General features: G+C 37.4%; 1 protein-coding gene across 1 annotated transcript in view; it reads left to right on the top strand.

Annotated features, from left to right (window-relative positions):
* Positions 1-14,158, top strand: part of CSMD2 (CUB and Sushi multiple domains 2) — a gene marked incomplete at both ends in the record, with an annotated part of 651,882 nt that overhangs the window by 339,527 nt on the left and 298,197 nt on the right. The window contains 2 exons of the mRNA XM_081334380.1: positions 411-523; positions 4,144-4,221. Coding sequence (XP_081190506.1) covers positions 411-523; positions 4,144-4,221 — 191 coding nt within the window. The remainder of the gene's footprint in view (positions 1-410; positions 524-4,143; positions 4,222-14,158) is intronic.

Below are 14,158 nucleotides of genomic sequence, written 5' to 3' on the forward strand. Positions count from 1 at the left end.
GCCAACCATCATTTCTTCCCAGAAAGTCCTTGTGATATGACAAGATAGCAGGGGCAGCATTCTAATTGTCTCTGGCAACAGGGAAGTATAAGCAGTTTAATTTCTGTGCCTTTGAAGTGGGGAGGCAATTTCACCTGATGGAGCACTAACCTAGCCACAAAAATTAGCTAGGCATAAAAATCGCCACTGGGTTTAACTTTTTGTTTCTTTTACATTGCATACTTGTATTGCAAGTATTTCTATGTGGGTAAATAACAGGATGCATAAACCAGTTTGATGTGCATCTCAAGGGTATTTGAAACATGTGGTTGCAGTAGGAGTTCCTTATGCATCTTCATAGAGGAGACTCTTTTTAAAAAATGTCTTTGACTGTTTCTGTTAGCTTCTCTTTTTTTCTTTTCTTTTTGCAGGTTTACAGGAACAAATCTTCCTGCTCCTGTAATCAGCAGCAAAAACTGGCTTCGTCTTCACTTTATGTCAGATGGGAACCACAGACAGAAGGGTTTCAATGCACAATATCAGGGTAAGTTGCAGGATCCTGACTAGCCTCTAATGCTGCCCCTTTCAAAAATCTGTTTCAGCTACGGTAGTTCCTAAAATGGATTGCAGATGCACATGGCAATTTTCTATTTCAATTATTTTCCTTCTCTATGATTCTCGTGTGCATTGACTAAAATATTGGGACAAACTGTACAAATGTCAGCATGAGAAATTACTATTCCAGCAGCTTTATTCTCACTCAGTGGATGTGGTTGGTGACTTAATAATATAGAAAAACTGCATGCACTTTTCCCCTCATACAATTGACAGATGGTATATAAATAATAATCATTTGTACACGTCCTTCCTAATATTCACATTATGCATGTAATTTTTGGAACAAAAACTGCATTTCAAAACTCAAAGAAATGTGCAGCTAAAAAATAACAATCATCCAAATCCATTAGTTGCTTACTGGAAATTTTGTTGGTTTCCTTAAAAATACTCATCAAATACACTTTTTTCCCTAACCTATTTCTAATATCATACCACATTCTCCTACACTGTGTTTTACTAGTGCATTCTTGAAAAGAGATTAATTCAGTTTGACATTTATGCACGTGTAAGAAATTTTGATACAGCCAGTATATAATTGCATCAAGTTTACTTACTTCCAGTTCTGTGTCAGAGAATAAATAATAATGGCATTCTGGGAGAAAATGAAAGACATAGGAGTCAACAAACACCAGTACCAGAGAAAAGAGAGTCAATAGGGGGTTTGAATTATTGCACAACACCATCACTTTCAGCTGCTAACAGACTAACACTTAGGTCATCCAATGCAAATTAGAGCCAAACATGGAAAGCATGAGGTTCAAGGTGGTTTCAAAAGGGTCTGAGGAACAAGATGGAATGGAATTCTTTATTGACCAAGTGTGACTGGACACACAAGGAATTTGCCCAACATGGAAAGCATGAGATTCAAGGTGGTTTCAAACAGATCTGAGGAACAAGATGGAATGGAATGGAATGGAATGGAATTCTTTATTGGCCAAGTGTGACTGGACACACAAGGAATTTGTCTCTGGTGCATAAGCTTTCAGTGTACATACAAACAACAAAAGGGATGATGCATACTGTATATGTGAAAGAGAAAGAATTCCAAAAATAAGTCAATAAGTCTACTTCATTGATTATAGAAAGGCTTTTGTTGTCCATGCTGTATTAAATGATCTCAAAGGTCCCTTCCTATCCTTAGACAGTAAGATTTGAAACTCCCCGTTCTCATTATTTCCTCTGTCAATCCTTTTTTCCCCCTCCAATACTTTTTTGGCCATTAAAGCCCATGGTTCAATAAACAGCACTGTGTTAGAAAGTCTAAAATTCTGAAGTAATTCCTGCTGTACACACACACACACACACACACACACACATATGTATGTATGTATGTATGTATGTATGTATGTATGTATGTATCTGATTTCCTAAATTGGTTTGAAGGAAAAACGTGGCTCCAGCCTCATCTACCGGCGGGGGTAATGACTGACATCAGACTGATGAGAGCAGCATTGCAGCCTCACAACACAAGCTTCACCACTTTGTATGCGTGTTCCAATTTTGCATGCATGCTGACAGTGGGCAGAGCTCACAGCATAATGCCATAATGACGCTTCTATCTTTCTGACGAAAGCAACAAGATCCTGCTCACACTCCTGGCTTCATCTTACTTCAAAATCTGAATCATACTTGGAAAGGGTCCCACTATTTGCACAAGCTGGGACACTGGGCACGGTCTCCCCTAAAAGTCTCTTGGTGTACACATAGCTTCTTTTGCACATACACCCCACTCCAAAGCTCGGAGAAACATATTAACAATATATAACTAAATCAAATTTAGGTTTTATTCATACTCCCTTTTTAATGTCATTCTAGGGAAGGCAGCTCCTGTGGTGCCTCTTACAAGGATGAGTGTGGTTATTGCCCAAAATGACATTTTACAGACCCCCAATGTTACTTTGTCCTGTTGAATACAGATATGTATTAATTCAGTCAGTGTTCTCATCTCTGTCCTCTAATAGTCAAGCCAATCAGATTAGGAACTTTATGAATCATCTTTCACATTTAATATTTTGAGCTATTGAGTCATAATCTTTCAGTTGAGCATTGCCTTGTAGATAGGATGTTGCTGAGTTAAAAAAAGGAGAGAGAAATCAGTCATGATTACTGCTGTGCTATTAAAAATACACCTGCTTGAATCATGCCTTGGGGGAAAAAAGTTTAAAAAAATAATGTGAAGTAAAGATTTTTGCTGTAATTTCCTCTCTGATTAAGGCAAATGTCAGAAGTTTCTAACCCAATGATTTTGGTAAACAGCGTTTCCCCCCCACAGACATAATATTTCAGTGTTTGCTATAAAATGTAAGTTTCCAAGAAGTGGAAGTGCCAGAGGATATAAAGGATTAAGAACAAATGTCTTATTGTTATTTTTTTTAAAAAGACTTCTGATTATTTTAAAGGCATTAGTTATCCTTACAAAAGACAATGTTTGACATTTCAAAAGCAAACAATAGAGGTTGAAGTTATAAGTATTTGAGGATTGATTATTCTAGATCCTTCCACTTTCCACTCAAGTCACCTTTCCAAACTTTTTCAGAAAGCCAGAGTTGGTAGCCATTTCAATCCTTAGCTTCTGTTTTGTGATCTATTTTAATTGCTTTCCACCAAGAGCCTTGGTGGAGCAGTGGGCTAATGCCTCCTTAAGTAACACCAGCTGCCTGCAATTAGTGCAGGTTCGCATCCCACCAGGCTCAAGGTTGACTCAGCCTTCCATCCTTCCGAGGTAGGTAAAATGAGGACCCAGATTGTTGGGGGCAATCAAGCTGACTTTGTAATAATGCCGCTTTGGGGGGGGGGCGAAAGCCCTAATAAGCAGGCATATACATAGAATGAAGGCTATTGCTAAGCACATTGATTTGTGCTTTAAATTGTAAGCCGCCCTGAGTCTTCAGAGAAGGGTGGGATATAAATGGGATTTTAAAAAATAGCTCTTATTCCTAAGATTTGCTAAATTTCATAATATTTGCTTGAGCTCACTCAAGCAACCCACTGCAAATCAAATGAGAATGTCACAGTCTCGGTAGCTTCTTACATTTCATTGATCAGATCTAGAGATATCTCAAGATTTTGCACATCTTAATTTATGGAGGATTGTCTGTGTTTAGGCAAATGAGGGGCACCATGGTGGCATATTTAATATTCAGTGTGATGCTTGCTTTTTAGTATTTAAATATGTTATATATTCTGAAATGGTGTATCAATGATAACATTTCACCCTACACCTTTTTGTGTTTAACGGGGAACTTTCATGGTTGATTTGTTTGAAAGTGATTTGTTGGTATTGATTGGAGAGATGGAAAACTGGTCAATCAATGAACTTTTTTGTCAACTGGCAAGTCATTGACTGAGATGGGTGGCCATAGAAATTGAACAAATAAATATATAAATTGCAAAGAAGAACGAGAGAAGTCTCCCAGTGCTTTGTTTCTTCTGGAAACATAATTTGGCTTTCCAAATAATCTTAGAATTAACTGGTCACATGAAATGCCTTCTTTTTCTTGTAGCTTCTCTTCTGTTGAATCTTTTTCTCTTCCATTCCCTTTTCAGTCAAAAAGCAAATGGAGATTAAGTCCCGGGGAGTGAAATTGATGCCAAGTAAAGACATGAACCAGAAGACATCTGTGTGTAAGTTTCAACCACCATTGCATGTTGAGTGAGACTGAGCACCTTGAACATCCCATATGACTTTCCAGCAATCACCAGAATGATGCCACTCTTTTTCAAAATGGTAATGCTTGTTCTCCCCTCCTACCCTGCATTATTGCCTCACCTGCTCCGTTTAGTACTCCGTTTGCAAACACATACTAACTCTGTAAGGGATGCCTGTGTGGGAGTGTGTGCCCGTGCGTCTGCACAGTGGAGTGGGCTATATGCTGTATATATTGTTAGGAGTCCTTTGCAGGACTGCAGGGATGTTGATTTTTCATCTGTATATCATGCACTCTACTAAGTAATTCAGACAGAAACAAATACATGTTTGACAAACACAAATGTCAGAAAGCTTGGGTCAGTTGTTCAAAAGCAAACAACAAAAGAAAACAATAATCTAAAACATGGTCAGGCTTCTTCTCCTTTCCTGATATATTAAATGTCTTTGGGTCTATCTACTGCACAGTTTCTTAATAAAGAAGCAATAGCTTTCGGACATTCCAGAAATGGTGTGTGTGTGTGTGTGTGTGTGTGTGTGTAAACATATGTTGTTTTGTGTCTGAGTTCTATATTTTCTTAGGGACCAAACTGGGACTGTCATCAGAGGAGGAATCTCACCACAGAACAGGGGAAGTCACAATGGTACAGAAATTGAGAAGAACTTTGTACTCTTTTTGAGGATACAAAGAGTCAAAGAGAAGACCTCTGTTTGCTTGAATTGTCAAGGCAATGGGTGGCATTTAGGAAGGAACAGGATGGTCTGTGGGTCAGGTTCTAATGTAGAGTTATACTTTACTTCTCACCCCTATAATGGTTTCGTCTGATTTTTACATAGAATCTTCAAGACACTTGTTTCCTCTGCACATCTTGGAGTAGCCTTATTTCTTAAGTAACTTTTGGGGCACATTTCCCACAAACACTGGTTGCTACTGTGTTTTTTCATTAGATGTAGAAAAAAGTGACCTCTTTTAAGAATGGGAGGAAAAAAACACTCCTATTCAATAAGTTTGTTGAATGTGGACATTCTGAGTCTTTATTCCATCTTGTTCTCCATCAGAGATGAAGAGACAGTAGAAAAAAAAGTGTATTTACTGCTTTTCCAAGTGATCACTGTGAAGAGAGTTTAAAAAATCTTCTCAAGACGCTAAGATATTTCACAGCTCAGATTGTTATATTTTGAATTGTAAGCCACCCACTGAGAAAGGCAGCAATAGAAGTTGAATGAATGAATGAATGAATGAATGAATGAAAAAATGAATGAATGAATGAATGAATGAATGAATGAATTGAATTGAATAAATGAATGAACGAACGAACAATAAATAAATCTTGACTGGTTTTATTTTTCTTAATTCAAAAACCTACCATGGACTACCCAATCTATTACAAACTGCTGTGTAAACTATTCCAAACCAAAGTTTATGTCAGAAACCTTGCAAGTTTGAGAAATGGAAATGAGAGTTTCAGATGTGTTTAACTACATTTAGGTCTTGATATGAGAGAATAAGTTGGCATCTCACTTCCTTCAACTCCTGTCTAGCAACATTTCAGAATGGGTCAGGTTCCTCTTAGCATGTTGGTTACACTTGATTTTGTGGGTTTTAAATTCCCATGTCTCAAGAAAGAGACTCATATTGCCAGCTGAATACATTAATGGACATTTTCCCTAAAGTAGCTTTGGTGCCATAACTCTTTTCTTTTTATAAGAATTTTCATAGTATCAGGTACAGTAATTTAAAATTTGAGGAAAAACAATATCATATTTGTAGTTGTTAATAATCTTCCCAGTCAGCTTTGGTGTGTTTGTGGGTATGTGCTTGGTATTGATGTACCTAAGTTACCCATATACCAAATTCATCCTTCCTAGAGGAACATACATATAAAAGTAAATTCCTCTCCTTCAACATGCTTTAACATTGACAGATAACATTTCTGGGTGTTTTTTTCCCTTTCACAAGGTTGTTATAACCAATTGTGGACCCATTACTGGTTTTGATTTGGGGAAACAATTTTTACTCATAGCTTCTGTTGAATTTAGAGCCCTCTGTGAGTGGGATGGGTGGTTGAGAAGTTTGATATATAAACATAAATAAATAAATATTATATTGTAGTGAATTTAAGCCCTGAATTTTGCAATGAATATTTGAGATGTGTAGCATATGGAAATGAACAAATCTATTGACCTCAGTTTTAGTCAGATTATTTTTCCCTGGTAATAGATTTATTCCTTGCCCTCTATTTCTGTATCAGTTTGTTTGGGGAGGGGAGACCCACATGAAAAATATTGACACAAAATATTGTAGCTATTTCTGTGCTGTAATTCGGATGGCGAGGAAGGAAGGGGGGGGATGCTTTTTCTAGCATGCATACTTTTTGCAAATGACTATCCATAAAATAAAGTGTACTCTAGTTCTTACATAACATCAAAAACTTCAGCATGTTTGCATATAGATTCAGACTAAATAAGTCTCTGTTCCCTCTCTAATGACATGTTTCTCTGCCCCCATTGTGTTCACCCTTGTCATGTTTCTATTGCATCTTGGTATGGCTGAACTGTTGAATCCAGATGTTGAATCAGCAGTGCATCATCTGCAACTGTCATCTTTCCAACTGCAGCAGCAAAGGTTGGCCTTGATAAGGGAGTTTGTTTTAATTATACACAAAAGATATTTGATATGCATCAGTCTCTTTGGACAGAACTTGCAAGAAAGCATGGGATCATTGATTCATTATGTCACTAGTAAACTGAGCAAACAAACCAATGTTTGTTGGAAGTGTGGGAAACTCTATTTTCTAGAATGGATCCTTGAGAAACAGTTATGTTTGAAGAATATTAGAGACTTGAAACCAACTCTTTCTCCCCTTACAGAAATTGCAGACATCTGATTCTCACCATTTCTAGTGTAGAAAGGAAACATTTAAATCTTTTCTCTGATGCAGCTGGCAACCTGTTTTCCTGGTCATATTTTGTTATTACTTTTACCAATATTTCCAGATAGGTGTTGAAAATAAAACAAGCAAATTAAGTCTCGAAGCCTCATATGCTGATGGAAGTCATACTGTGATTTGACCTATATTAAGATCAGTAATGATTACACTATTATTGTTTGCATTAAATCCAAAGAGAAAGGTTATAACTGTTTCTTTTATTGAATTTCTGAAAATTAATAGCACATGTTTAGCAAAAGATACAATATTTGGTTGACAGAAACTTTCATGCATTTCTAACTGGACAAAAAAACTGATGTTCCATTATGATTTGTTTTCCTAGATACTGCTTTTCAAATGCAACTTTAAAAGATTATTTGAAAAAAACTCCATCAAGGACTGAAGAATTATAATCGATTGTTTCAGAATGTGCTTTCTGTCTGAGAATAGTTTAAAACCAGTTGAAATGCTTTGCCAACATATTTAAGATTAGGATAAATTTGTCTGAGATGACATCTTAGCCATATCCCGAACATGAATGGCTTCTGCATCCCCGCGGACAGTTTCTAGAACAGACTGGTTTAAGTTATAGCATTCTTGCATGCTGGCTTATGACAGTGAAGAAAACAAAACAAATGCTTAGCAAGCAAGTTTTCATAGTAGTTGAAACATTAGATTAATAAAAACTAAGAAGTGAAGAATAAATATGTAACCAACCAGGCTTTGCTTTTTGTGTTTTAGAAAATGGCATACTTTGCCTTTTGCCACCTAGAAAATTATTATTTTTTTCCCCAAGCCAAAAGATTGTTGAAAAGAAATTATATAAAAGGGGTCAGGACTCTGAGCATTCATTTATCTGTCCATCGACATAATAATTCTCTGAACCAGGAACAGACTGAAATGAAAGATTAAAATTTAAAATGGTCTGAACGAGGGGTGGGCAGCTATGGTCTTTTACAACCTGTAGACTTCAGCTCTCAGAATTCCTGTGCCACAACTCATATAGGGGCCATAGTTGCTCATCCCTGGTTTGGCTCAAACTGAATGCTGGGGAGTGGAGGAATTTTGAAAAAAAAATCACCAATATATTTTTATTGGGTCACAGCTCAAAATGCCGGTAAGCGTTCCACTGTAAGCCTCTTCCCGCTGCCTCTTATGATCCAGACTGGAGCACTATAGGCCACCACCCGAGTTTCCCTATATATGCATGCATGCACACAAGCACTCACAGATAAAATATGTCATTTGATTGCACAGAAAATTATACAGGTGTCTCCTATTTCACTACTGGAAAAGAAAATGGCACAACCCCAGTTATCCCCAGCAAGTCATTTTTAAAACTGCAGAAATTGCTCAGAAATATGGCATTCTGGATGGGCAACTACTCAAGACAAGTATTTAAAATTCCATATCATTAGCCCTGTTAACTATATCATCATCCCTATGATATTGCACCAAGTTTCATTTCAGACAGGGCAAAAGTTCAAGATACATTCAACATAGTGGAACCCGATTGATGTGTAATTCTCTTTTTCCTTCATAAGAAAATTAAGGTAATTAAGGTAATCTGGCCACCGTTTGCAATACAGGTAGTCCTTGACATATGATGACAATTGGGACCAGAACTTCCGTCACTGAGTAAGGCAGTTGTTAAATGATTCATGCCTGATTTTACAGATGCAGTTGTTAAGTGGAGTGTATAGTTCTTAGCAAATTTGGCTTCTCCCATTGACTTTCCTTGTTGAAAGCCAACTGGGAAAGTCACAACTGATAATCACATGTCCCAGGGACACTGCAACTGTCATTAATCCATGCCAGTTGCCAAGTGCCTGAATTTTGACCATGTGACTCTTGGGATGCTGCAGTGGTTATAAATGCAAGGACCAGTCATAAGTCACTTTTGTCAGTGCCACTGTAACTTCAAATGATCACTAAACTAATGGTTATAAGTCAAGCATTACCTCTAAGCTTCAATCTCACATGATCCTGGAAGTTCAGCATTCATGCAGCTTAATGTATTGCAGTTCTTCCAACAGTGGTTGTCTGAAATTAACTCTGTGTTGTAATAAAGCTACCTGAGCATTAGCCTAAAGATTGAAAATATCTCTACTGGAAGCAACTTTTTTAGGTAGGAGGTAGCTGATTAGCCTGCTGTGATAGCTGCAAGAATTTCCAAGGATGACATGTGCTGCTTAATACCATTCTGTATTCAGTGGCGTCCTTTTCTGACAAGGAATGGCATTTTTTCTTGAAGCTATTGAGTTACCTTGGTTATGCTGTCTGCTTTCACTAGATAGGATTTGTTCGAATCTTGGATAGTGGATGAATCAGTTGATTTTTTTTTATTTTTTGCATTCCCCCTTTTTTTTCATCGTTTTTTTTGTTTCATAGAACAGTTCCACACCATCTCATGCATTCTGGGCAGATAATGTCAAAGTGATTTGGTGGGATTTTTCATCCTATGTGTGTATGAATTTATTTAGAGTGCTATGAATTCAGAAGGGGCATCTTGAAATATAGGAAAGGGAATGATTCTGTGTTGATTTTTGATTTGCTTTTTTATTTTAAAAAAGTAACTTTTCCTTTGGAAAATAAAATATTTTGACATGTTTCCATGTTTTCTATATTCTCCCACATGTTTCATAGACAATGTGACAGTGCCTGTTTTTAGTGGTGCTACATTTAGCCTGATTCTGCTTCCTTTTGTGGCATTAATTGTATTTCTATATGAATACCTGATTCTGCATTCTGCCTTGGTAGGATTAATTCTCTTAAGTCCTGCAATTTTTTTTTAATGGTGAATAAAAAGTTTTGCTATACTTCATTAAAGAAACGATCTTGTTTCTGGGAAGAAATATTCTGTTTGCTAGTAACTTGCCCCTTTGACTTTTCAAAGTGTTCCACTGTATTTCTGCCAAACATTTTTAAAAAGTAACAATGTTGATAAAAATAATGGATCAAAGGCAATCTGTTTGCAATGAGATTTGTTTTCTTTTACATGAAAATGTTTCGTCTCCAAACAATAAGGAATGTATTTATCTTTTAGTTGATTTTTTAAATCAAAATCTGAACTAGTTGCAATAAAAAAACAGATCAATAAAAATTCTTTTATCAAGGGTAGGTATGGTGGGAAGATAATTGGCAAAGATATGCGTGGTATCTGAAATAAATTATTGCATCAGACAATGAAACCTTAATTAGCTGCATTTAAAGACAAGTACAAATTTGTATTGCTTATTTTCTAAGAGGTATAAATGGATAACTAAATAAAAGCACTCTTGTTTCTAAAGAACTCTGACCCTTGATATTCACACAATGTTATCTGGAGGGCCAACTTAACAGACAAGTTCTTTAATACCTCTTCATTAATTTGATACTCTATTGAGCAACTGTTTTCTCCGTTCTTTCTCTTTTATGAATGTGGGGCAGAGAGGGTCAACTATTTTCTTGTACTATTATGTCATTCATTGCACCATTGCATCATTATGAGGGCTGCCAGCAGAAACGTTCAAGCCATGAAGGAGTGGGAGGGAATCAAACAATAAAATCACAACATTTTGGGGCGGGTGGGATTTGAGTTAGTGAGAATCTACAGTCTGATATGTTGTGGGCGAAGAATTCTGATATCTACCTAGTAGTTTGTTTCAACTTTGCAGGCCAAACACCTTCTGCGCATCAAGAAAATATGGCTTTAAAACCTGCCTGGACCTGAATTCAAGCTGGTTTGTGACCCTCATTCTGTATATTCTCTCTGCTATCAGAGAGAGATACTACTATTCTTTTGCTTCGTAATGATAATCTCTAGAACGTCTTCCTAATATGAGATTTCTCCAGAGAAGATGGATTGTTATTGTTGCAACTGCATTGAAGATGCTTTAAAAGAACATGCAAAAAAATCAGTCTAGGGAAGGACTGATAATTGTGATGACTGCAACAAATTTCAACAAAGATTATACCTCTTTGCTTCTCTATTTGTCCTCTGCATTGGGAGGAGATGTCTAAAATATGGAAGTTCAAGGGACGTGAATTATTTTCATTACATATGTATAAATTAGCTTCAGAAAATGTGGGGGCGATCCTTAATTCTGCAGCAAGGGAGGAAAAGATGAAACTTCATTCCCATGGGCATTGACAACTTAGCAATGGAAAAAAAATCTACATTTTAAAGAATTATTTAAAAAGTTAAGATACATTAATTTGTCCCTCCTTTGCAATGAGCTTCTAACCGCTAATTATTAAGTTCCCATCTGTTTTCCTCCTCTCAGGTGATTTTAGTGACAGCAATGCTGCATTTGCAGTTGGCAAAGAGATGTTGGAGTCAACTACTGGCTCTTGTCTTTGAGAGTCAGAAGACCAAGATTGTTATCTCTATCCTTACTGAGTGAAAAACAAAGCCTCCTTGAATGTGAAGGAGTCACATTCTATCCTATGTCTTCCTCCCCTCCAATGCCACTGCTATCAGAGGTATTGATAGGTAGAGAATAGCAAAAGTGAGCTTGGCTGTTTTCTTGCAGATGCTCCATAGCAAAAGTACAGTAACAATGGACCCTGTTTATTTAATTCATCCACGGATCCTGGAAGTGGACAGCAAACCTAGTTGGAATTGGCCCTGCAAGTGGCCAGGTTGGTTAATTGTCCCTGTCCCATAATGATCAGAGAAAAAAGACCATAATCAAAGTGAAGTGGAGTTCTCTAAATCTTCTGAACTACTTCTACTGATATGTCATTCTCAGATGTGCTAGTGTATGCATGGTTATAATAAGCAAATGTCAAGAATATTAAATATCAAATTTGGTAACCTAGAATTCTTAACTGTTGATTAAATAAATGTAAAAAAATATGTGCCTGAAAAATAATATCTATCATATCTTGCTCCTGTACCCCATTTCAGTGTCCACAGGTTTAGTTTGTCAATAATGCTTTCTTCTGTACTTTTTGCTTCCTAATTTACATTCCTCATAATGTGCAGCTAATTGAAACAAATAGCAGGAGTGTCCTTGTTAATCGGATCTTAATATAGGAGAGTCTCCATTTGGGGGAGACCCCACTCCTGTATAAATGGTGGGGTATTTGCATAGTAGCTCTTCCAGAAAGTATTTAGCAAGTTCTGTGCTTTCTTTAAGAGAGAAGGTGGTGTACTTATAATTGTGGTTCATAAGGTCACATTGAGTTTGTTGCAGTCGTTGACAAATTCAATATGGAAATATTCTGTGGACAGTTTTTTGAGCATCATCCTACAATCACTCATGTTGAAAGAACAGATATCCATCTCCATTTCACAAAAGAAACCAAAAGATGGGTGGGTGACCCATAGGCAGTGGTGGGATTCAGACAGTTTGCACTGGTTCAGCAGAGCCGGTAGCTAATTTTTGGTTGCCCAGGCCCAAAATGGACTTCCAGAAGTGGCAACCACACAGAAAACTAGTTGTTCACATATTTGAATCCCACCACTGCCCACAGGGTTAGTTCCCCAAACTGGCTGTGAATGGAGATGGAGCAAATATATTGTGATGAAGCAGAAATATTGTGATACAATGACTCTATTATTTGAATACGTATAGTTTTGACTATAGTCATGTAGTTAACAAGGCATCTAATTTGTCAGGGGGGAAAAAAGGCTTTACACAAAAATGGGGATTAATACTGTACTGTTGCTTGATTTACTCCACACTTGTTTCCTAGGCATACACCCAGTTTTATTACACATACCCCTCAAAGTGCAATGCAACAACAAATGGTTGTGTACTTGATCCTTTTTGGCTAGGGAGAAAGAGCAAGCACTAAAGTCTGTAGAATTTTGTAAGAGGCCTCTAGAGTTAGAACCCAAGCAGTAGTTCACAAGGTTTGCAGCCTCAGTTTCTCTTATGGAGGTCCTGATCCCATCCTTACAGGTATTATGATGTGTGACAGACTGCAGTGGAATCCTCTTCTAAAGAGATCCTGTCTGATTTAAATACAAGGGCACCTATAAGCAGGTATATTACCTGCTTCCTTAAAGGGGATTCAATTCTGAGTCATCTATGAAGTAGACTTGTCCTTTGGGGAAAGACTCCTTTTTCACTACTTGATAATTGCCGTGGACACCTCCAGCCTTTTAGATGCAGTATTGATGCAGACCAGTCACGGTGGGGATAAAATGTTCATTGACCTTTCTAAATTCTCCTTGCCCTCGAAATCTGCGCTGTGCACTTCCATGTTTCCCTTTGTCAGTCTGCTCAGCCAGAGAATTGTGCCGTGTATTTTTCAACCAGGCCATGGCAGAAAGGACAGGGGAAAAGAGATTGAAATAAAAGAAGCCCATTTTTACCATTTTGTTGACAGGATAATGTAAAAAAAAAACCTGAATGTGAAATTGAAATCAATCCATTTTTATTCAGATCTGATCTCATCCTAGTTGGATACATGCCATTTTAGAACAGTTCTGGAATTCCTTATGTTTGATGGGTGGCATGCTGTACTCTTGGCTCCGTCTGATGCTTCTTTTCCCTCTTCTAATGGAAAAGGTTACTCCTTTTCAGGTCCTGCACAATGAAACTAAATCGCCAACTGTGAACCCAACTGGCTTCTGTTCTCTTCTCCTGTCATCCTCCCCTACATATCTTGATTGTCATCTTCCACTGCTTTTTATTTAACTTACCGCCTTTCATTAACATCAGCCAGATGGTGAATTGTGGAATTTTCATACAATTCTGCATTCAGGGGTTATTTTTACAAGCTGGCTTGGGGAACAAGTTTTTGAATTTGGGCAACCTTTGGGGAAATGAAAGCATATTTTGAGGTGTCCGATTCAGTGGCTTACAGCTGAGAACTGGAGTGGGGGAGTGAAAGGGATTTGAGTTTTCATCAGCAATCATAATACTATTCCTGAGCTGGGTGGCTTTGGTAGTTCACATAGCCCATAACTTACCCTTCCTCAATCTGCACCTTTGGGATGTATTGGACTACAACTTCCATAATCTCAAACCGGTTGTAATCTAATGCACCG

The sequence above is a fragment of the Vipera berus genome, assembly GCF_964194415.1.
Source record: "Vipera berus genome assembly, chromosome: 9".
NCBI lineage: Eukaryota > Metazoa > Chordata > Lepidosauria > Squamata > Viperidae > Vipera > Vipera berus.